The sequence below is a fragment of the Trichoplusia ni genome, chromosome 1 (assembly GCF_003590095.1).
Source record: "Trichoplusia ni isolate ovarian cell line Hi5 chromosome 1, tn1, whole genome shotgun sequence".
Classification (NCBI taxonomy): Eukaryota; Metazoa; Arthropoda; class Insecta; order Lepidoptera; family Noctuidae; genus Trichoplusia; species Trichoplusia ni.
The window spans coordinates 1687142-1712923 of NC_039478.1; the positions used below are offsets into that span (position 1 = coordinate 1687142).

The following is a 25782-nucleotide window of genomic DNA, read 5'->3' on the forward strand; positions in this document are numbered from 1 at the left end:
CCATCGTTTTTTTATTATTTTCCTACTCCGTAAACACATTATTTATACTTTTCCTCTTTGCACCTTCCCTCTTTTTATGCGGAGTATAGTGAAGGGTGTTTTACGTCGTATAAATGTAGTCTTTGATCGTTGTAAATCGTTGTATATTGGCATGTATGTCGCGCACTATTCAACAGCGACGGCTTTCATTTCCTGTGTACAGTTGAATGCAGTGCACCATAATTACTTTGCTGGTCCGCGGAATGTGTGCGCCACGCGGCTCGCGCCACTACTGAGCCCCATTAGTTCGCGCCACATCTGAACTCAAATTGCAATGGACAAACAAATGTAATGGCCCGCTGGTCTCGGGGCGTGGCTGAGGTTTAAGGATTGATTCCCTGCCTACTCGCCCAGCGTTATTGGATTTTCTGACAGAGCACATCGACGTTTAGATATTGTTCATCAAATTACCGTCATTCTCAATAACAGGAGCAATCAGTGGCGCAGACACAAATATCTTCAGTATGTTATGTCTAAAATAATAACTGGTTTAAAACTAAACCCAAAAATTGGTAGACAACAAAAAAAATATTTTAGTTAAAGTAAGACCTATATTTGCATGATGTTGATAACACTGGCGGCGCGAATTCGCTTCAGAGTAGTTGGAAGTGAGTTGACCTTAACGATGCGATGCGATGGTGAGGATTAGACGCTCGTCCCAAGGTGAGACTCGTTGTACGAATAGCCGAGTGATCGCTAATCACACCGACACAAATAGCTCGCCTTGTGAATGCTGCCATAATAGACCACGTAGATAGATATTGGTGTTTCTTCCAGCCTGATTTTTTGTTTTCAACACTTTTAACTTTCTTATTGTGCCCTATAGCGATATTATTTTTTTACATTAATGTGAAAAGAAACATTTCAATGTATGAATTGGATCTCTCACCCGACGATAATTACTGTCGAAATGTCTCTTGGAGTGATATCGACCACAGCGCGAAAAAGACGTGGTTTTAATCAGATATCGATATATCTACATTTCCTCAACATTTAGTATTAGTAGATTGATGTAGATATGTTTGAAATGTTCAAAAACATCTACTTTTGAACCCCTTTTGAGTACTATGAGGCTTAATTTTTCAATCCAGCCATTTAGTTTGGCCTTCTCCAATTGCACCAATTAGATGTAGCATGCTCATTCACTCGACTAGGTATAAACCTACTAACGTTTACACAGCTCTCCGATACTGCATTACTTTCTTCCGTATAGTTTCGAGTTTCACCGAGTAGTTTGGATGAAATTGGATCAGATAAAAATCCCACAAACTGAACAAACTTGAAATTTTATTGCTTTTGTATCACTTTTGTATTTTATGCTGTTTTCGTATCCGTAATACAAATGATTATACAAAACAATAATTTCTATATTTCTGTACTACTGTAGTCGGCTAATAAATGTACTTATTAAAAATGAACGGAATATAATATGCAAGCGAGCGCCGGGTACTGATTAGTTGGCACGTCTAATTAATTAATAATGGCAATAGCAATGGGAACAAGGCGGTGTATTATCAAGGGTCGTTTATATTGTATGTTTGACATATAAGTTGCCTGTTAATGTGAAATGCATGGCATCACAAAATTAATAGCGATACTTATCTGACTGAAAGTACTGGCATTTACAATGTATTATACATATATTGTCGCAATAGATGTTTGTATAGACTGTAGAATATTTGTAGTAATTCTAATATATCAAACTTACTTCTATTAAAAAAAAGTCTTTGACAGAATACAATAACAGTCCAACGGAATATCTCCCATTTCAATCAACACCCTATCTGCATCACGGGATATTAATCTCAAAGCGCCTATCCACGCACAGACAATGCGTAAATAATATATCTATAGTCACGTCAGCGAGTCGTAGAGAGAATACGAACGGTTATCAATAGACGATACGTATTATACCGGACTATACATACGGCACGTGTACAGGTGAATGGTGATCTATTTTATTCATATGCTCTGATCTACTTCGCTGAGTAAGCCTTTATCGGCGCTGGCTTTACGCATCACATCAAGTGTTTCATAAAGTAGGACGGTAAAGCAATATGCTTCGTTCACACACTCCTAGCAACAAAGGACTAGCAATTGTTTTATTAAAACGATGTTATAATTTCCCGCTACAGAAAATGTGTGCGGGCTGTTTAATTAATAAACTATGTTGAAAATTTGAGGTGATTCAAATATCTGATGAACATAACTCCGTTGTGCAGTTTCGCTGCAAGCCTCGTTTAAGTCTTCACATATTTCAAATAGCACCTCACGTGTTATGAGATTGCTTTAGAACTATCCAAGTTGGCGCAAATAAAATGAACTTTCCATTAACCTTGCAGCTTGCACAAAGCCGGCGGCCAACTAGATGCCACAAATTCTCATTTGCTATAATCCTCACCTACACTTTGCTTCTACACGTAATCGTGTACATCCTTAACACGATAAAACAACTGTTTTCCTCGAGATTGATAAAATATGTTACGGATTTAGTCACGGATTGTAAGGAAGTGGGAGGAAGTGGTACTCAGTGTTATCAGCCTTGGCACATTTCTTGTCGCTTTTTGTCATCTATCACAGAACATTGAACGTTTTGTTTGGTTTTGACATGAAAAGAACTACAAGCAGAAAGCAAATTATATATCCTCGAGGCAGTTGCAAAATATAGAGGAACGACGAAGGACTAATAAGTCAAATGTTTTTTTTTATTTATTAATTTTTAAGAAAAAAGTAATTGGAATTCCGGTAATAGAAGTTAAAAACTCATGTAAGCCAATGCGCACCCATCAAAAATAAATGTACCTACATATATAGATTTAAATATGTGGGTATGGCGACAAATGTTCCAATACTACAACAGTGTAGAGGCACTTCCTTCTACTTGTTCATATTCTATGATTTGAATATATTTATCCCGGACAGTTTTACGGCGGAGAAGAATAAATTTAATGTATATGCTCATAGCGGTGTAGGTTGCAGATACAGTGCAATGTTGAAGCTGCCTTTAGTTTGGCGAATCTAGGCTAATTAGATGCAGAGGACACTTAGTCCGATATTATGTTGAAGGGTTAAATAGAACATTGTTCGAGCGGTTTGTTACGTTCAATATCTACTTATAATTATAACCATACGTTTTAATACTAAAATGCATCGGAAGTAGTAGATAGTCTATTTTGGATCCACAATCAAATTAAAAGTAATATACACAACTAAATGTACACAACTTATACACATTTACGGAGTGGATAAAAACATCAGTCATCATTCAGTTTTTTTTTTTGACATGGGGACGAGCCAAAAAATGATTCTCAAACGTTTAATAAAATAATTGTATTTTAGTAGTCTCAAAAGAGCACCTTGTCATGCTCATCTCCTGAAACTATTCAGCCCGCTTTACCGTTCCATGCGTCATATTAATTTAATCGATTATATTAAAATGATCGATTTAACAAACGATTCATACACACTAAACCCACCTTGCGGTTTTGTTCCGTTCCATTATAATGCTGATTTTCAATACTTCCGAACGAAAGAGGTTGGCGTGGTACCATGAACCCTAATCCAAGGCAACACAGACAACAATAGCGTATCGATTACTATAACTTTTGAACAATAATTGTACTCGACATTCGACATTGCAGTCGGAAAATGTATTAGATTTTTCTATTAGGTATTTTCTAGTTACATACGAAATGGTGCAACGATTTATTGATGCTATTTCGATTGTGTAATGAATTCAATGCAATCGTTCTAAAAGGACGAACGAAAATAATTCTATATCAAAAATGTATGGTTGCATACCGTAAATTTTTGGTCTTTGGCACGTCATGCGGGTATTTTGTGATGCTGTGGCTTTTACTTATTAAATGCACATATATTATTAAAAAAAAACATTTAAAGCCCTTTTAGAATCGATTACCGAGAATCCATTGGACGTTATGAATAGATTCGTTATTTATTCTTTTTCTTAAATCTTTTAATATACACGTTTAATTTATTGTTTGTAAGATAGTTTTATAGCCCTATACAAAGTCTAAGATTTTGTAAATGGTTTTTCTTTATTTTTAACCTAGAAAAATGGCAAGCCTAATATAGATAAAATGAAATTTCGTATCTATGTTATAGAAAAGTACCTAAGAACCCCGATGTCGACAGCCAAACAAAGACTGGACTGTGTACAGTGGAGCACACTACAGTATACACACAAGGTACACAAACACAGGTGTTTTCTATCTTCCTAGTCCAGTTGGACAGTGTTACGACACGACGGGGATATCAGATGCTGGACCTCGTACGTGCTCTTAGACATGTCGAGGTACCTACTGGACTACTCGCAAATACTTCTGAGTGGCGTATTTTATGCCGGATTCGACAGCTTTTGAAATCTGTCTAATAAAGATGTCTTCATTTTATTTTTGTCACGTTAATGGCAGCTTATTAGAATTAAGTAGAAAAGGTCGCAAATCGTTTTATGATTGCTTTCCCGTTCTGCTACTCATACAATTAAACTCCAATTCATGTTAGGCATTAAGCAGTTTTAAAGCAGAATACCATATCACGATTATTCAGTCACTACTGTCTGTATGAGCATGGATACAGATAGAGGTAACAAGGTTAACCAAACGCATTTTCGAAACATTTCCCTTGTAATTGTGTCTGATTACTCCTAATGATGAATATGCACGAATTGTGGGAACAGCAGGCTGCGCTCAATCGCGTTTCAACTCGGCCCTAAATATTGTATTAGCCGTTGTATGGAATACGTTCCAAAGTGAGCTGAAATCTTCATTTTAATGTCGGGAGTGTAAATGGAATGATGACACGCCGAGCGCCGCCTCTGAACTGGATTTATGAAGAAATGGTGGTAACCAACATGATTCTACTGTTGTCGCGACCTGTAAACTTATTTATTTACAGACTGCTGCCTGCTCCCGCGATTCGGAATTATTTTCATGAAAAATGAATCGTCCATTTCCTTTTGAGCGTTCGTGTCAATTGTTATAAGATTTATTTTTAAGTAGTTTTTAGCAAAAAGCTGTGTAAACAGTAATGAAAAATTATTATTTTTTGCCATAACGTACTTTACTTTTCCAACCAGTAATAGATGTCAAATGATAGACTTAGGTCTATACCATAAGGAAATAAAAGCAGACACAAACTTCATTTTTTCATATAAGGCTATTAAGAACTAGCCTTCTTGAAGATCAAGATCAATTATATTGGACAGCAACAAGTTTCGTCCATACTTCACTTTTTTAATTCATATCAGTCGAATTTCGTTAAAAATAATTACGAATAAAACTTAAAAACGCACATGTTTTTATTCTCAGTAAAGCGGAAATGTGAAACCGTCCAAAAATATGTATAAATATTTTTGGTTGGCAGGATTGTAGGATCAATGCATCACGAGTAAACAATGAATTTCGCGAATACTAACCGAAACCCTAGGACTCCCTTGTTCGCATCACTTTTTTTAAAAATTTGATCTGTGTGTTGTTTTCGTACAAACGCATTCAGATTTTTTTTGTTGGATAGAGTTACTGCACACGTTCATCTATAAATTCCATTCCCCGGAATCGACAATAGTACTACTCCTTCGTTACCATCGTTTATATGGGAACTTGTTTAAACGACTTTGATACTGTCTGTCCACTACTGGACATAGGTATCTAAGTATAATTTCTGTCTAACGACAACGTTCATTACCCACTTTGCAAGTCACCGTCATTTTCATGTTATACCTGCGACATGATGATGTTGCGGGGAGAGAGGGGTGTTTGACCATCGTCGTCGCGTTTTCGCTCACTGTCTCCCGGTGCCACGACCAAGGGAAGTTTTCCTAATCCCCACGGATTATCCTTCATGGAATCAAATATGAGTTACTTATTACTTTGAGACATGATTTTTTACAAACACTCAATTGTTAAAGCTGATGCCCAATTCGAATAAAGTGAAATAGGTATATTGATCCTTGAAGATCTGTATTATATTGTGTCCTTGTCTCTTTGATACTTGTCATGGTGGCCCTTTAAATTTCGAATATTTTTCAGGTGGATGCTCTGGTCCTCATCAACTGCAGCTCGAGCCAGGCCGGGTGGATCGAGTGGGCTTACCAGAAGCTGAACGCTCGCACTCTGAGGAACCGGGGCCTGACCCAGGGGGTGCTTGATTACCTGATGTGGCACCACTTTGGACGGGTACGAAATTACAGCTATTCATAGAACCTAGTACAATAATTGTATATTTATGTATTTAATTCTATTTCAGCTCATAACAATAATGACATTTGGTAGGTTTTCCCCGAACTAGGTTATGTAAGCGCAATTCCATGTATTTTAATTTACGGCGTGTTCCAGCGATTGGCTAATGCGATTACTTATGTAATTATTGTCGTCCTTCTAATATCGTGAATTTTGAGTTAATGATAGTATCAAAATTATGTTGATGTTTTTGCTAAAACAATTTCTGAATTTATTATTTTGTGTTTTGGCTAAGCGAAGTTAAAGCAAATATTTGGTACACCCCTCCATTACAAAAGAGATGTCTCAAGGACGCCGCAGACAATGCTATATTAAACGGCTAAAGGTATCTCAATATTAAGCGCAGTTCTTGAGGACAGTACGGATTAAATTATTAGATTACTTTCTACAATCGTTTTTTTCATTATAACCAGGCCAAATAACTGTTCATGCGAAAATCAGTCATCAGAACTATTTTCATTTCAGTCAACATATTTTAGTTCGTAAGTCAGGGTGCCCTGTGCTTGTATTGCGTGGCGAAGTTTATGTGTTTCGTGCAAGCGATGCCTACATTAAATATTTGTTCAGGAATGACTGTGACTGTGACCGTGACCGATTCCTTTACGATGTTCCGTGCCTTTGCTCCTATTGAATGCAAATCGGATCGACTATCGTGTGACTCTTACCGGCTTTTGTACGATATTCGATTTTATCGATATTGGAATTGAACATCCAATAAAACTACAAAAATGTAGCTTTGATTACTTTTCAAATTAAAATTGTGCTGCGTCAAATATGATTGGGTACATTCCCTTTAAAGTCGTTACCGAATGATATGGTTTTTTAAATCAGAAAAACATTTTGCAAAATGATTTTTTGAAATACTTAATTAACTGTTAATGTTGGACTCTATTTAGTTATAAGACGTATAATGTTGGCAGTCTGGACTGCGAATAACTCAAATTCACTCACATCACAAATTCGAGCCACAACTTTAAATGAAGTCAGGTAATCTCTTGCAGTACCCCGAGGAACGTAGCCACGACCTGACGCAGGTGTACCGCATGCACTTCTCCCGCAACGTGAACCCCACCAACCTGGCGATGTTCATCGAGGCCTACGTGCGCCGCTCGGACCTGTCCATCACTCGGGACAGCGAGACCCTGAAGGTGCCGGTGCTCAACATCACCGGGGCTCTGTCGCCGCACGTTGACGACACCGTCACCTTCAACGGCCGTCTCAACCCGAACAACTCTACTTGGATGAAGGTAGGTCTTCGGAACAGATAGATCCCACAGGAACCGAAATCACAGTTTTCACACGAAATCCGGATAGTAACTGTGCTACGTGTTAATACAGAAACTATCCTATGTGTTAATGCTGGTTATAAACTATCAATGCACCAAGTTTCGTCTAAATCCGTTCTGTGGGTTTTTCGCGAAAATTGAACAAACATCCATACATTCATAAACTGACTGGACATTGATCGGATGGTTGCACTTTCTCTCAACAAATACCCTATTGTCCCTATTGAAATATTATTTACTTAAATTGTAAGATAGTAGTCTGGATATACCTACTAGTCCTTACTCAAAATACTTTCAGACTTAAATACATCCATTTCAGTAGCAACTGCTACAAACCAATAAAATTGAGAAATAATGATTGTAACAAAAGCGTATACGACAAAACTTAAGTAATGTCAATAATATGAAATAAATTGGTATGAAATGTACAAATTTAAAGAAAACCTACCTATTTTTACATATCTCAGCAAAAAACTACTCGAGACCATGTAAATTCGATGAAATTCTAAGCCTAATACATCAAAACCGCCAATCTCTATACGTGAAAACTTTCAAACTTTAACGAAATCCCGCCGCTCTGAAACGTGAAGGCTATGCAATTGCTACAAGCGGCGCTTCTACCGCCATCTATCCTGTTGCATTCACTATTTAGTACTAACACACCATTAACCGAGGCATAGGAACCGTAAGAACTACTACACGGATACAAACCCGACGAGTGCAGTCTCAGAACTCTACCTGAACATTATTCACGTGGGAAACAAAGTTTGCACTGTCGTCATAGGTGACGCGGTGGTCGAAAATGCGATGGCATGCTTGACTTTAAGTATTAGATAAATTCTCGTTTTTTTTCTAAATTTTATAAATATAATATGCCAGTCTCCGTTACTTGGCCTAAAATGTAAAATCCATTATCATCACGGTGTCTAATCAATTTAAGCGGTGTTATTAAAAAACAATGAAAACTTTTTCGATAACTGCGTTCAAAACTGGATCTTGATGGCTTAAAGAAAGCTCTGTAGACTGTACACTTACATTTATCAAAATGTAATAATCGGTTAATATTTAACTCCAGTATATGGCAGACATATTTTATGGCATAATATTCTTTATTTATAATTTTACTATTTTAATAGGATATTCACCCGCGAAGATTATGTTTCTATACAAATAAATACAGTGATACAATGCAAATAATTACTCGTTCATGAAGCTTTCCATTGACGCTTTAGAAACAAAAAATAATACATAATTATCATTTATAATACTAGTTATTATTTATATCTTGTAAAAAGAGCTTGTGGCTAAGCTATAACTGCACAAAATAATCGATCATAGGTTAAGCTCGCTTTATACGATCACACGAATAAGTGTCGATCTATATCATAACGAGTTCCTCCGTGTCTCGGACGACTCTTTAAACTGTGGGTCCCGGCTGTTATTTATACTTCTTTGACAGTCGTTACGGGTGGTTTGAAGTTAGAAAGTCTGACAACCAGGAATCATGTTGCCCAGGTGGGTTGAGGTGTTCCGATAACAGTCAATACTCAATACTTTATTGCTTCCATGATGTAATTAAAGGTGGTAATTTTTGGTACAATGAACAATTATGGACCCCGTAGGGCACAGCATTATGGTAGGAGAGAAGAAGTAGTAGTCCTAGTAAAACACTTTTACTTAGCTGTATCTGGTTTGACTGGAAGCCGATCCGAACATAACTGGGAAATTTCAAATTAGGTAAAACATATAATCACGTGATTCCAGATCTCCGACTCGGCCATGGTGCTGGAGGAGCAGCCGGCCAAGATCTCCGAGGCCTTCCGCCTCTTCTTGCAGGGGGAGGGCTACGGTAAGTGAACTCGTGACGTCACAACACTCAACGAAGACCTTTGTAGCAGTGTACCGATGCAAGCTTAGCTTTGCATTGCAGTTCGAATGTTATACGATTGCACTCAACACGCCACGCTCAATAGATGCAATATAGCATTTTTTTTACAATTTATACGTTGACTTTTAAGTGAAAATACACAGCACTATAAAAAAATGTATTTTCATAATTTGGTACTGTATAGAATAAGCATAGTAAAAAAAAAGTGTAAACAACCGAACTTTTTTATAAAATGAAGTGCTCATTTACAATTAAAACCACTAAGAAGTCATCGTGTAAAATATAAACCCACCGATAAAGAAAATCTACTTAGATAGGGTTTACTACTTTATACATAAAGTTACACATGTCTAACAATGTTTAGTATAAAATGTTCTATATCCCAAAGCACAGAAATAACTGCCAAACCAGTGTTGTGTCTCAGCATACAATATATGCAACTACAAACATATTGCATCTATTCTGCAGCTTTATGTAAATATTTTTGATATGATAATTGTTTTGAATGTTAAAATATGACCAAATAAGTTAAGTCCGTGGGTATAGTTACTTGCATATTAAGTACTTATAGATTACGTTTATTTTGTCTGATCTTTACCCCTGAGATGTTTGCCCCTATACGATATACTGTCCCTTGTTTTATCGCTCTTTTTCTAATGATGATATGACCTTATGACCGTACTATGTTATGCGCTTTCCTAATGGTAAGCTATATTATACTTTCTACCTTGTCTGAAGCCCAGTTTATTTTTATTGTCCCCTTTCGGTTTGAGCCTGGATATGCGATAGCGTTATGCTGTACCTAACAATTGGTATGTACTGGGAGCTTTCCCCTAGTAGAGCTAGACAACCGCTTCAGTCCTGTGGTACTCTTACTTGCTATATTCCGTAGTGACGTGTAGATAGTCCCTCGATATATTTTATAATAAAACCTTTTATTGTGTAGTTTTGATGTCATTTGTTACTGCATTATTTACATTCTGAGTGTATTTAATACCATATCGCTAATAAATCAAGTCCCATTAAAAGTTCACTGAGAAATTATTAAGATTTGCGACTTCGTTTTTACAATGTTACTAATCCTTGTAATACAATTTTAACACGTTTTTTTTAATTACTGTTGAATAGTAGGTATTTACTTACGAACACAGGTATATGGTATGGATAATATCTACTTATTTAAAAAAACAGTTTATTCATTAATATTAAATTTCACTAATAGAATGTGCATGATACAAACCCACGTAGTTTTTTTTAAAGAAGGTGGAATATGTTTATGACTTCAACAGCAATGTTTTAAAATTGATAAATATTATGTTTGTAACTATTTTCGCTGTCATAACATTTTACATTTTCCTATAAAATTATGTAGAATGGGTTTGTTTTAGATATCGCTGTATTTTGCTTTGGTGCGGTAACATCTTAAACTAGTTCAAAAGAACATTTTTATTTTTGAAACTGTTACTATTAACTGCAACACATTTAACAAAACACCGCAGTTATCTTTTGCCAATTCTGTTTGTCAATTCAATATATCAAATTATTTTTAAATTGACCTACAGAAATAAAGTTCTATATTTAGTTACCAACAATGGAATGTAGCCATAGCTTTTTACATGATTTTATATCTCCATTACATACCTAATTAAAGTATAAGAAAGCAACATACAGCGACGCTCATATAGACATAATGCTCATGTAAATGTATTATTTAATTTATTTTGTTTCCTCCACACTGGTAGCTGTGTTAGCACTGCAAAAACTTTCCAGCCGCCGTAATTCCGTTTGTCTACGAGAGAACTCCTAAGCTGTTAGATATCACCAGCTTTTAGACAAAGTAAGTGTCCCTTGAACCCAGCTTGGTATGTAAGAACGATATTACATACACTTACCAAAGGTGTGTGTATGAGTGTGTAATAAGTATGTTCAAAAAAGAATATGGCAGAATGATAGCTGAGTCATTTTGTCGTCGTCGTTCTTGCATACGGCTGTTGTTCTGAAGCTATCAAAATTGTGTGACATTATTTGATAATAATGAATGACGGTATTTGGAAAATGGAATTTAAATAACAAATTCTCACAAGAATTTAATTGGTCTTTAACCATTGTGCCGTTTTGATAGCTTCATTCAAAATTTTCATACAAAGAACACACAAAAATATATTTAGCATTATTTTAAATATTTTATTGTAGATAAATAAATTATATTATGCATTTGATTCAAGTGACTATTCATAAGCGTGAATTGTTACTGTACTTATTTTAACTTTGATGTGTAGTTTGAAAAGTAGTACTTTATGTTATATGTTATTAGAAATATACATAATATATGTGTAAGTTGTTTAAATACTTTTAACCGGATCTGTTCCGACAATGTTTTTTTATTGCATTAATGAATGCACTGCAAGCATATAAAGAAGTTTTATAATTAAAGATTTTATATTTTGATTTAAACAATGGATATTTTTTTTATTGCATCTATGTTATATCCATTGTGCAGTGCTAATAAATTCATAGTTTTAGATTAAATATTTGAGAAGTATTTTGGAAACTAATTCAATAAATGTTTTGTAAAATTTTGAAGATTTACATTATTACGAATAATATTAACATTTAAAGTGCAAATTACAGAGTGTGCCATTGTTAACATGGTTGTACGTTATCCAGTGGCCCCGCTGTCCCCGACCAAGATGTCGGGCTGCCGGGCGGAGGGCGCGCGCCGCCGCCCCTGCCGCCACTCGCCCGTCATCCGCATCACCGAGAACCCCATCTCTGAGGCCCTGGTCTGCTAAACACCCACCACACAAGCTCGAAACTCACCAAACTATATAAAACGGGTTCTTCTTCTCATACCTATGACACCCCAAGGTATCTTTGTACGCGTCAGGGGCGCCGTCTACTCTCGCCTGGTTTCTACATTTTTATATCTTAAAGGCTCGTGGTGAGCTCGAGCAAGTCGACAACATCTAGCTAAGTTCCTCACAACTTGTGAGTCGCACTGTTGAGGTTATATCATTATATAATTTAAGAAAACTTTATTAGAACCCCACTGATATTAGACATATATGAGCCACTATCGAGCGTTTATATCATTCAGTTAGGCTAATGTACACGTATGTATATTATACGTATCTATTTATTTACGCGACTGTGTAAGGGAGTTAGTTAGCATGGTTAATTTGTAATATAGTAATAAATTGAGACACGAGGGGCAGCAGTGCGAGCAGTGCCGCGGCCGGGCCTCGCGCGGCCCGAGTGACGTCACCAGCTGGCTCTGGCTCGCAGACACCGGCCGCGGCACCGCGCGCACGCCATACGTCGCTGGGTGCTATGCTAAGACCAAGATACTTTTCGAAGTTGAACTAAATTGATGAAAGTCGTTTTGGAAGGATTTTCGCTTCTTTATAATACTTACACAGAATGATTAACTATTTATTTATATAATTTCTAAGGCATGTAATTGTAAGTTGTGATTAATTTATTGAATTGTGATACGTTTTTTAATATTATTTCTGTTGTTTTATCAGTATTAATGTTATATAAGTTACAATTATTTTATAACTGATAAGTAGGTATCTATGTCACCGCTTTTAGTAGTCGACCTTAATGTAATTAGAGAACAATAAAGTTATAACATTCGTGCAACGGCTTATTAAGGATTTTACTTTATACTTGATTATATATAAGTATAACATAACTGTAATTTACGAATATACTATAGATGAATTTGTGCTTAGATTTAGCCGGTGGAAGGGAGCATTATGCGGCGGGGGTTATCCTGGCGTGATATATAATATGGGACAAGCGCGTGTTTACAGTCTTCGAATTTATCGTTATATCGTATCGCGTACGCACAGGTAACTCCCAGCCGGTAGATATTTAACGAATGTTTTGGGCGGCTGCTTCTAATGGAAGACTAAGGTGGCCGAGACTCGAGATGCATGTTTGAATGTTTGTATCATGGATGGTGAACATCTGGCGTTATGTTGAATACTGGACTAGAACGGCCACACTTTATATATTTGAATCAGTGTTTACGATATTAATGGATTTCTCTTAATAGTTAGAACTTTATCAGTAGGAGTGTCAGTAGATCTGTTTCCGTCGTCGCGGGTGTGAGACACGCAGTACACGCGGCCACCACACTCGGCTCGCCTCTATGCTTTGTAGACGTACAATCAATCAATCAATTAGTTTATAGATATCAATGTTTGATAAATTGTTTTCAATCAAGTGTAGATGTTCAATAGATCAATTATGTTTACCGCGAAATTTGTGTGAATTTAATATGGGTCTATTAAAAGTGTTTTATAAAGGTTTTGGCGTTTTATTTCTAGCATCACCCTTATCCTTACACTAGCATCTGAATAGAGTGAAAGAAAAAAAAATATAAGTTATAATTACGGTGTTTATTTATTTATTTTTAAGTAATGGACAACTTTACATTTAAATAAAACATATTGCAATTTTAAACTAACTATACATGGATACTTATGATTAGCAATAGAGTAGATATCTTAAAGCAAATAATGGAAAGACTGACTTACAAAAATAAAGAAGTTTAGTTACAATGGCATGTAAATATAGTGTAAAAAATATAGTATAAATAATGAATCACTATATCCTATAGTAGCTAACCCACTCTGAATACATGTTTAAGTTTATTTGTGCACCACACAAAGCCTTCCCGCCAGTTGTAGCATCACAAGACACGCCGAGGGTAAGGCGGGCCCACGCGACACGACGAGTCTTATTTAGAACACTTCATGACATAAGTAAAAGCATTCTTTAAGTAGAAGTAGGCCCGGCTTACAGAAATCAAACAAAACGGTGCACAGTAAAATAAACCTTAAGTATAACACGATAGCATCTTAAGTAGCGTTAACAAAGGTATTCTAATTATTTGTACCTTCTCCATAGAAATAATCAGACGGACAATTTGATCACCTAAAAATATTTCATATCACCCATAGGTTAACGGTGCGGTGGCATCGGTGGCACATTGGTCCTAACATTACAACAACAATTTAAACCAGTAACGCCGATATAAGGCGGATAATAACATTTACAACAACAACAAAATAGACACACACATTTAGAATCACTATGTATTGCTATCTGTATATTTGTTATTGCATAACTTGTGATCATGCATCAGCAAACGAGTTTTCTGTTTGATTGTATTGTACCGACATCTACCTACATGCATTGGAGACAGACAAATTTGTTGTCAAGCTGGTATTTTGTTAAGCAAGGCTGAAGGTAGCTCGTGGATAGGCAAGACACACAAGCATTGTTATGTCCTCATAACCGACCCAAGACATAAGACTGACAGTGCGCAAAAAGACGTATATAAAAGAGAACAGATAAACCTGTCATAGGCCGGTAAAGCAATCAAAGCTTGCTCTGAGTTCAACAGCACACAAACATGAGATCTCTGAGGTTGATTAAATATTTCTCTTTATTTTTGTCACTCGTAGTCTTTTTAGTTCCAATAAAAGAACCTATAAAAAAAACTCGAAGAACTTAGCACAGCATGTCTTCCTTCATGTCTGGTTTTTAATCAATAAAGAATCACTCTATAATTATTATTTTTTGTATATTTACCAATGCATATAATGTAAAGCTACAGTCCTCATACAGACATTAACAATTTCTAAAAAACGACACACAATTTACTCCTTTTAAAATAAATTTTACAGATAAATGTAAATTCGTTACAGCAACTGACTAATATTCCTTTGAAAAGAAGAATAATGGTACTAGGCGAGATACAAAATAATGATCTTGTGACTCTGTGCCACAGTAACATTCAAAAATTCAAAAGATGCACCGAAAAAATATATTAATAAAACAATGATACATCAATCCCTTAAATTATGATTAGATGATTAGCAACTATTCAAATATTAATTTAGTTTCGTGAATAGAATTTAAACATTAATATATTATTGCAGCTTTTTGTACGACATCAGATAAGTTTGATGATATGATCTTTTAACTTTATCGCATAATAAGGGATATGTTAATGTGTGTGAGTATCCCAAAACGATAGAAATTAGTGTCGCACAAAATATTTTAATAAGGATGACGACAACTTGCCCTAATGCCCACCAGGTGATTTAAGAGATAATACTGACTACGTATTTTTTATTATTACCCACAGTCATAGTTCATTGATCAAAGTACTGTTAATAGAACTTTTGCGTAATGTCACTGATTTGTATACATTTTGCTTAGTCTTTACTTTCCTCTGAAACGTTTAAGCAGCTTTGCTTTGTCAATTTTCATGATGAACGCTATAATACTTGTTAAACATTTCATAATAATCCATCTGACGGACTAATTCGATTTTTACTTTCCGGTCGTCATCCTATTTTTGAACAATAACAATACTGTGGAACACCCAAGCATACATAACTTGGTATGTTGCTACGTGACTTAATAAGAAGCCAATTCTAAAGAAGTTAAAATAAGGCAACCAAATGTTCCTCAACTCTGGAAGTAAATAAACTACCAAGTTTAAAAGTGAAGTGTTACAGAGATTTCTCACAAAACTTATTAGCTAATTTTAAACCCTTTGACACTAAACTAATCTCTCTTATCTGATGTATAACTGTCTAGGTCTAGAGCAATAAGGCAATAGGCGAACGCAAGCTTAAATTACAAGGACCACCTTAATTTATTGCAATGATGTACAAATACCAAGATTGAATACCGTTTCTCCGCCCTAAAAGTCTTAAAGCAGAAAGTTTGAATTTCTGCGTAATTAGGCAAGATTATATTGAGTACTCATTAAACGGTGAAGGGAATTAAGTGACGAGAACTTTTGGGAAAAATGCAGGCAATGTTGCATTAACAATATTAACAATAATCGGGTTGTTGCCAGCAATTTCTAAAGATAGGGTATAGACATACGAAGTGAGGTTAGGTATCCGTACACTGTCCTATAAATATAATAAAGATAAAAAGCTCTACTTATCAATACAATATTAGACAATATCTATAATACTAGACCTTGATATACTAGCAACGAATTGAATACGTATTACACATGTATGCAATTAAATGAGCACCTCTTTGCTTAACTATTACAATTTAATCTTCAAACTGTGATGCCATCACAACATAAACAATATTACAAGCGAAGTTGTCCACATTTAAAATGCTTTTAGATTTCTTTAGAAGTTTTTGTTGATTTAGAATACGGTCTATTCAATTCGATGCACTTTGCCCTTTATACATGATATAATATAACATTTTATACACATTTGCTACAAAGTGGGGATGTAAGGACGATACCTATTTGTTCCCCTGTGGTAGGTGCTTGGTGTGATCTGGTGGCTCGGCGCTCAGCGGTGGAACACGATAATCAGAATGATCGACACGACGATGATCAGTGCAAGGAACAGGTACACCTTCTTCTTCCTCAGCTTGTTCTGAAATTTTAAATAATATGTAGGGTTTAGGTTGGATAAGGGACGTCAGTTGATTGAATATTACGGCTATTACGGCTAGTAGTGGGACATCAAAGGTCGTTGCTAACGCCGCTATTGTCCTATACAATTACTCCTTAACTATTACGGCAACTCATATTGCAACGGTACATAATTATAACTTAAAGTGTTTTTACTGTATATGTTTGACAAATAATTTAACACTTTTTAATTGGAATATAGCTCATTATTCGGATGGTATACTTCGGGGCTTAAGACTAGCTGATAGTGACGTGCTGATATCGTAATGAGATATTAGATCTGTTATCGTAATGTCATCTGTCGTCTGTAACCAACAGACCTATTATTGGCCGTCAATTTGCTCATTGGATGACCTTAACCGTCGTCGCTAAGTTCAACTTTTTAGGTCAAAGAGCTATATCATAGACTTGAATTTAAAAATATTGATAATGAAATCATTTATTCTGCGAATAGGACAGACGTCATCACTAGGACATGGCATTTTTTAAGCTAGCTGGATTGGACATTTCCTAGCTGGCTATCCTGAGAAGAAATGTCGAATCAAACTCTTGGGTAATCGCCTCTTTTAATGTCCAGACAATGTAGTTTTTTTACTTTATAGATTCATATTGAGTAAATAAATGCCTCCGGGGCTCTTCTGCGCCCTTTGGAAGAAAGAGTCAGATCAGTCAGCAAGCTTGCGCTGTCAAGAGGCACGCATCTTCCATGTAACCCATGCAGTTCAACCGACTTGATTGACCCTCGACGATACCGCCAGTGGCATGATAAAATATATATTAGATAACAGCTTTATACCTTGTAATTGCTAGCCTCCCTCAGTTCCTGTGTACCACTCGATACGTAGACGGCGGCGTGCTCGACGCTGGACTCAATGGAGTCCACGACCTCGCCCTGCGTGTGGATCATCGTGCCCAAGTCCTTGAAGATCTGGTTCACGTCCATAATGTCCCTCTGTAACATCAGAACCACGGATTAAGAAGAGTTTATCTTTGTGCGATACAATTTTACATACGATACAATTTCATGTGTTGCTGATGCACTTGATACCTTGCATAGTTTAGACATATTAACTTCGACTGCACTTATAGCCGAGTGGTGTAGCTAGCCAAGGCCACAGAGCTGCAGTGTCGAAAGTGCAATCCCCTCGTAGAACAAACATTTGTGTAATCCACACATCCAGTCGGTGAAGCTTTTTGTATGCGAATTAAATATTTGTGAAACCCTAAGTAGTTCAATAATAATAAACACCAATTCCAACAAAAGGAGACATACATTTCCATTAATGTTAACGCCATATATGTTATAACCATTTTTGTTGTAATAAAAGTTTGAACCTATTGCAAAGTTTCCCTTGTCTTCGCGACGTATGGAGAGTACCATCCCCTCGTACGACATTTGTGTGATCCACGAATATTGAATTCGAGTCTAGGTATTTTGCGCGTATGACTTAAATATGCGCATAGCCCCCCGCGAAACAAGGATTAAATTCGTTAGTCCGAGAGTCGAATTACTTACGACAAAAGTTTTTATGTCATGTATTTGATGTATTTTCATGTTTATATGTTTTACGTCATCCAAAAATCATGTATACTGTGTACTATAAATTGGTGATCGGCTTTATATATCGGTCAAATTGTGTATTGGAGCCGTGCTATTAGTTTCAACGATAGATCTTATCGATTCGTTCCGCTCCGTACGAATATGTTACACTAATTCGTTCTTTGATAACAGCGCGCATTCCGAATGTTACTCATTAAAATGAACTTGTTTGATTTATTTTAAAGTCTACAATGATGGTTGCAAATTCATCGTTACTTTTTTTTAATGATCCTTAACCTCGTTCGACTTACTACTCGCAAAACACTAGTGTTATAGCCGTTGACACGTGCAATCGATTATTTAGGGCATTGGTGCATCCGATGATTGTCGTAAAAATATAGCTTTTAGGATCCACACTGCGGATATCATAATATAAAATTATTGCAATTCCTGTTTTCTGCAATAAGGTGTATTCCATTCAATGCAGCTTCATCATGAGCCCCTTTCTCCTCAAGTGTCATCTTCAAACTTCCGTAAAAAGTATGAAAGTTATTTGATATAACCCTCGCAAATTACTATGATACTTCTTCACGAATCCTTACATCCTCGGACTTAGATTCAGTATCTTACTGACTAAATATGAAAAGCCATGCAACGGCTTCTGCGTTTTCTCCAATCTAATTCATCACGCACGGACCACGAAATGACGACGACCTCTATGCTAAAATACCTGGCCGCTATTATAAAAAAGTAAATTGTGATCACATTTCTATTGACAACACTTTCCAATGCCGTTTTTCAAGGCATGATAACGTCACTTGGACATCAACGCGACATGGTTCCTTACCTCCAACTCTCGGATATCTCTCTCGCGCTCCTCCAGCTCGACGAGCGACCTCTCCATCTGTATCGTCTGCTGTTCTTGTTTCCTAGAGTTTGGTTCACCCATTTCCATCAACTCATTACTTCCTGTACCTGGTAAACAAAAATAGTTTTTAGGGATACGTGTGACAAGTGACGTTATGTCATTGTAAACCTATAGCGGAGATGAAATTTTAAGAGAAATGTGTGGTGTTACAAAAACGGATAGATGTGGTGAGGAAGGTATTGAACATTGATGGGAATGGACATAAGCAAAGAGGATGACCAAAGAAACCATGGACAGATTGCTTAAAAGATAATATAGCTGCAAAGAGTGCTAGTTGTAGGAAAACGTCAGATACGAAAGTATGGAAGAATAGGCACACTGCGCCGAGCCCAAATAAAAAAGAAAATTGGGATAAGGTCAGAGGAATGCTGAATAATCACGATTCCTTTATTAAAATTTATTTTCTGAATAAACTTTATAGTTGTTTAAAACTTTTTCATTAATAAGAAGAGTGACACAACTGACATTGTTATAAATAATGCTCTCCTCCAATTAAAAAAGCACAGGTCACCGCACGAGTAACGCTAAAGTGAAAAAAAAAACAAAATCACATTCTGATTGAGTATATTGAGTGATTCGTATATGAGTTGGACTGGTAGGAAACAGAAACATGCCAAGTAGTGAATTATGCAGGGTTAAAGGTAATAACCAAGGTGTATATAAGGGCTTCGTTTAAAGAAAAATAAATTTGCATGGTACTCACCTATGGAGAATGGGTCGCCAATGTTCACCGACTGCGCTTTGACCTTCTTCACATCTTCTTTTGTTTTCTGCGCGGCCAGCCTCTGTGTCGCCTGTCGATAGCAATTAGAAGTTACAATAGGTTATACTATGGCGTATTTATAGCAAGTAAATTAATACTCAACAGCGAAAAGTTCATCGTCTTCGTATAAGTACGTGATTGGAGATGTTAACCAGCTCATTACGTGGGACATCGTTGTAAGAGTATTTCAATTACAGAGGGCTTAGAAAATGTTACATCGCTTTGGAATGTAGAGCTATGGAAGTAAGGGAAGGTAATTCCCTTTTTGAAAAATGACGTGTCTTGCCACTTTAATATATGTATTTGAGCGATTCGTCAGCTCTAGCTTTCGGAATAATGTAACTTGCTTGTTGTGTTCTGGCTTAGCTTTGGTAGATATGTCAAAATCGATGGTAATGTATAGATATTCATTTCACAAAGTATTCTAGAATGTCCAGTTTACTTATATGGGTTGTAGAATAATAAGCTTATTTCGTATATTAAGTAATTAAAGTACACTTCTTGTGAGCTATTCGAATCGATCGAAAGTCAATAAAAGCAATATATGATGAGATCTTTCGTGCCTGACGCATGCAAGCTTGTCGTTAGGAATTTAAAAATAAAGTCAAGTAAACATAGAATACCTAAATATTGTGTAATTATTTAAGATACAAGGTTACATTTTGCTAGTTTAAGGTCATTATTATAAATGCAGTCGTATAAAAGCAAAAACTAAATTAACCATTTAAAAAAATCAACCATTTTTATGGTTACAATAAAAATAACTGTGCTATTAATTGGCATACGAGGCTTGGCTATAAAGTTAAAAAAGAGTACTTATAGTCAAAATTAGACTTTATTTTTAAATTGCTGTAGGAAAGTGTTATTAGCACACTTTATCATACAACATTTATCGAACGACGTTATCAAAAAAATATAATTGATTCGTACAAAATGGTTGGCATGTTATTTATACACTACTAGAATAATTAATTCATATATTTATTATTCACCCAACCTCTCAACCTTCAAACATCCATTTTGTCTCGTATTAAATCTCATGTCTAATGATAAACTTATAATGTTAACCGCATTATTACATAAATTATGCACTGAGCGCTAATACCGGTTTCAAACGTGAGAAACACGAATTTTGAATTGAATTGGAATTTCTACTTGTTTGGGCGACACAGATTAGCTCGTAATGTAATGACGTAAGAATCATTTGTTAAATTAACAAGCCACATATGTAAATAACAAGGTTTTCCTCCCACGAAACAGTAAATATACCTATCAGTCAATACGTGGAAAAAATGCACAATTAATTAAATAACATTTATTTAGAAACTATTCATTATTGACTAACTTTGACAGTAGTTCCATTTAGTTTGACCAAACAGTCCGATTTGAGATCTGCAGGAACTTAAATGTAAGACAATGTTTACAGAACGTTTATAAAAAAAGACAAAATGTATTTAATGGATATAAGTTCTAAGTGTTTATTATTCTGATAACGCAAAAATGAGTTGTATTAAAGCATTAATGAGCACGATTCCATACAAACTGTACAATTCTTTCACCAATATAATAACAAACAAAGCGAACTCAGTCGCCGAAGCGAATTAAGCGGCTTAGTCCATAAAGGCAGTAATTAAGACCTCTTTAATGAAGCGGCAAAAAAACTTTGAAACTTTTGACTCAACCGCTTTTCTCCCTACGAATACTTTTCACTTTTCCTAATAAATGACGTAGCACTACGCTTTATGGAACCAGCTCACGAAAGAGCTAACTTTAAAAGCTTAACGACTTATTTAAGTAATTAATGCCGAGTTTCTTTTATAGTTTAATTGCTTTGAGTTTTATTTTCTGTACCGATGCTATTTTCAACTTTTACTCGGTTTATATTTACTCTATGTTTCATGGAAAGAGTCCGCGAGAATAAAACCTTGTGACACAAATTCGTATCAGCATTTTGGGATGATTCATTGTCTATGTATTGTAAACATTCCAGATGAAACATTCTTAAATAAACTTGGGCATACAAATTTAGCTATTTACGTAGTAAATGAATAGTATCATACAAAATAATTACTGGTAGACTTGTAAGGACACAATAGCCCCTCTATAATTACTCGTCTATCAAGTCATTGAAAGGTATTTTAAAACATCATTAAGCATTGACATAGTTTTACATCAACATTATGAACGCTTATAAATAAAGAACTCTGTTATATTTTTTTACAAATTTTAAACAATTAGAAATGTTTGATAGTAGCTGCATAGAATTTAAATTCATTGTCCACTAGGCTTCTATATCTCGCACATAGAACTTGGTAGGACAAAACAAGATTAATACCTAATGCTACTTTCTGGCTTCATAAACCTACTGCAATTCCAATTGTTTTGTATGTGGGTCCTCGTGATAAAATCTCTTGAGTAGGTATTCATTCGCGGTAAACGTTCTACAGACGCTTTACATACGTATTTACAAATACACGGGATACCATAGTCACAGCACAATAGCGATGAATAATCATTACGTCTGCATTCCATATTCTTTTATTTAGAAAAGGAATTACTTAGAAATTGTTAGAGAAAAATATTTTTGCTAATTATTCTCGATAGTTGTAATACTTTCCTTCTTTAAGCAAAAAACAATGTAATATAGTCTTTAACTTGTTTTTAATAAGACTTTGCATATGAATCTGAAATAGTTCTTTTCAATGGTAACAAACCTATTTTTGACTGGTTAATGCTATATATAACAGCAACCACAAAGCGTAACTCATATTGTAGAGAACTGCTAAATAAATAAAGTTTTAATAAAAGACTAACCAACTAACCAAACTAATCTCTAGACTTTGATTGAGTAAAAAATTATCTAATATTTAAAATTCTCGTGTCACGTTGTACGAAATAGAACGCCTCCGAAACGGCTTGACCGATTCTTATGAAATTTTGTATAAATATTCGGTAGATCTGAAAAACGGACGCCTTTTTTCATAACGCCTTTTTTAACCACATTTGCTGGGACAGCTAGTGTATATATAGTTGCTATGAGACAGGCGACTGAGGCCATAATATAATCAATAGCAGTGGGAATACAAGCTAGCATGTTATTATTAATTAGCCCTTGCAGTGTTACAGTAATAGAAACTTTTCATTGAATTATATATTACCATGATGTCTTTGTTGTGTAGATTGGTTTTCACTATTGATTTACTGCAGTGATTCTAAACTAGCTGTATGTTAACGGCTTTCCCTACATTGACAAATTATTATAATACAAATTACTTTTGATTCTATAAGATAAAGAATCATCCTTTTGTTAATTCCTTGAATTTCCCAAGACTGACCAAAATTAATTCACCTTGGGGCAAGATTGTTTTTAATGTTTCTGATAACTATCATGTCCAGTTACATAAAAACGATGTTTAGGCAACTATTCTACATTCTGTGGTTGAGGCACTGACTACACTTGCTTAAAAGGTTTTTATTTCTACCAGAGAAAGGAAGGCTCAGCTTCATTGAAGGTTCAGTACTGAACGGAAGTAAGCCAAAAAAATGTCCAAGTTCATTTCTTGTACGAGTTTCTTACTACCTCATCTTTTTTTGAGCAGGACAAAAAAAATAACCAAAAGTGTGATACCTTTTTCTGACATAATGATCTAATGTCATGAGGAACTTCAAAAGACTATTCTAAATTAATAATAACTGTATTACTGACCTGGAATGAGTTGAGAGTCATCATGTATTCATCACTGAGGCGATCTCTTGTTAATTTGTTGGCGGTTTGATCGGTTGGCAGCTTCATCAGTTCCATGATAAGAGAAGATGTGTCCTTAGCCAGCTTCTGTGTGTAGTTTTGTATTTGCCGCCTAAACAAGCAACAGACATACATGGATTATTGATTGTTAGACTGTATTGGCCTTGGTCACTATATGGCAAGGGTTAAGGTGAATGGCATTGAAAATTTAGTAATTTCACTTTACAGTTACCACGTTTCAGTAGTCTTAGTGAGAATTGTAAATAAACTTATGTAATGCTTGTTGTTTTCTGAGTAAGTAAAGGAACACTTACAATTGGTTCCGAAGCTCCTGTGAGTCTTGTGGAGTCTGGAGCTGGTTGACCATCTTTGACATAGATGACACTGCCAAGTAGAAAGTTTATTAGCCTATTTGATAAAACAAAGTACTAGACAAAGTGAGTAAAAGATAGAAGGAATACTCATAGCAAGTTATAGTGAGGAGTAATCTACTACTACTACCTCTTGATTGGACCTAATTATCTGTACACCAGCATTATAGTTGACCTAGAGCATGTCATCTGCCCACATTTTAAGAGACCTACTATTGTGTCTAAGAATGACGTAAAAATTACAGTAGCATGTTTGAACAAAAGGTACTTATCAATAAGTAGTTTGTTTTTTATGCATTTACAAAGAGACATTCAGGATATGATAAAGTGTCAATAACCTAACAATCATAAAGCTAAATGATGAAATATCCAAATATTAGGAAACTGGCAAATATTTTTAAAATGGAAGGAAAGTCTGTGGGTATTACAATAACTCCAGAATGAAAGTAGAAAAAGTTCTGTCTTAGACCTTGACATTGTTGTATCTTAAATTTTCCATTCTTTGATGATAATTCGCGGTAAATAAACGACGAAATGTATACTACTTCAGTGTAACAAAACGGACATAATAGACGATGACTAATAATAAACAAATGACAAGAAAGCTGTACAAGATAAATCAGAGATAAAAGTTACTACGTAAATAGGAACAATGGAAACACATACCATTTTGTGATATTTTCTTGATGTTGCTGGCTATAGTTTGCGAGAGGCGTTGGAAGTTATTCCCAGCCTCTTCGTCCGCTACTCCGCCCTGATACGAGGATTCCATCCTGATTTGTGACCTACAACATCGAAACTGTTAGTCAACACACGTAATTTTATCTACAGAAATAGCACAACAACTAACAAGCCTACAAGCAGTAGGGATGTACCTGTAATCAAGTTAAACTAATAAGAAGTTATTAAATTGTGACGTGCACCGTTTTTCCTTCGCATAAAAAACACAAATTCCTAAAGTAATGTTATCATAAAAACTTAGCTTGCAAGCGCTCAGCAAGGAAAATAAACAGATTTAATACAATCAAAGAACAATAAAACGAAACCTTAATGTTTTAGAAGACTTCGCGAGAGAACTAGTACAAAAAGAAAGAAACTGAATTGAATGAATTCACTTTGTACGTTACGTTTACGTCAGTCAGCGACTCGCCGCAGTTGGTTGTATTTTTTATCTGTCAAAACTTATTAAAGCTGGGGCTACATGCACTGCCTACAGATAATGAACTTGTCACAATAATGTCACACATTGTTGATCACATATTTTTGATTGGATTACTTATGAAACATTATAACAAAGATTTTTAGGCAAGGTAAAACGTATTTTTTTGCAGGCTCGTAATCATAAATAGTATTCTCTAAATATCCTTATAACGTCATGTCTTAAAGAATAGGTTTCTTAGTACTTTAATGCTTTCACAAAGTGCAGTATAATGGAAATCCGCGTTTTGAGAAGAAAATAAAAGACACTCCTCAGTTTGAATGAGC

General features: G+C 35.5%; 2 protein-coding genes across 11 annotated transcripts in view; one reads left to right on the top strand and one right to left on the bottom strand.

The window, feature by feature from the left end:
* The window catches only part of LOC113505370 (protein NDRG3-like), a 73672-nt gene extending 59882 nt beyond the window's left edge, over positions 1-13790 (top strand). For 4 of the 9 annotated variants that reach the window (XM_026888227.1, XM_026888068.1, XM_026888636.1 and 1 more), the window contains 4 exons: positions 6090-6236; positions 7301-7546; positions 9350-9434; positions 12141-13790. In XM_026888227.1, the coding sequence (XP_026744028.1) occupies positions 6090-6236; positions 7301-7546; positions 9350-9434; positions 12141-12265 (603 nt within the window). In that variant the 3' untranslated portion in view covers positions 12266-13790. Of the gene's footprint in view, positions 1-6089; positions 6237-7300; positions 7547-9349; positions 10286-11215; positions 11311-12104 lie in introns of all 9 variants that reach the window. The other 5 variants (XM_026888526.1, XM_026888311.1, XM_026888462.1 and 2 more) reach the window with 5 other exon arrangements.
* An 83-nt stretch (positions 13791-13873) lies between these two features.
* LOC113505867 (syntaxin-7) lies at positions 13874-25457 on the bottom strand. Of its 2 annotated transcripts, none has more exons than XM_026888832.1 (8): positions 25344-25457; positions 24964-25082; positions 24241-24310; positions 23888-24038; positions 20122-20212; positions 19338-19465; positions 17747-17902; positions 13874-16912 (listed from the first exon to the last, which is right to left on the bottom strand). In XM_026888832.1, exons 2-8 carry the CDS (start codon positions 25067-25069, stop codon positions 16826-16828), a joined length of 789 nt encoding a protein of 262 aa, XP_026744633.1. In that variant the 5' UTR covers positions 25070-25082; positions 25344-25457; the 3' UTR covers positions 13874-16825. The 2 variants fall into 2 exon arrangements, with proteins under 2 accessions (XP_026744633.1, XP_026744554.1); XM_026888753.1 differs by having other exon boundaries at positions 25173-25457.
* Between the last annotated feature and the right edge of the window lie 325 nt (positions 25458-25782).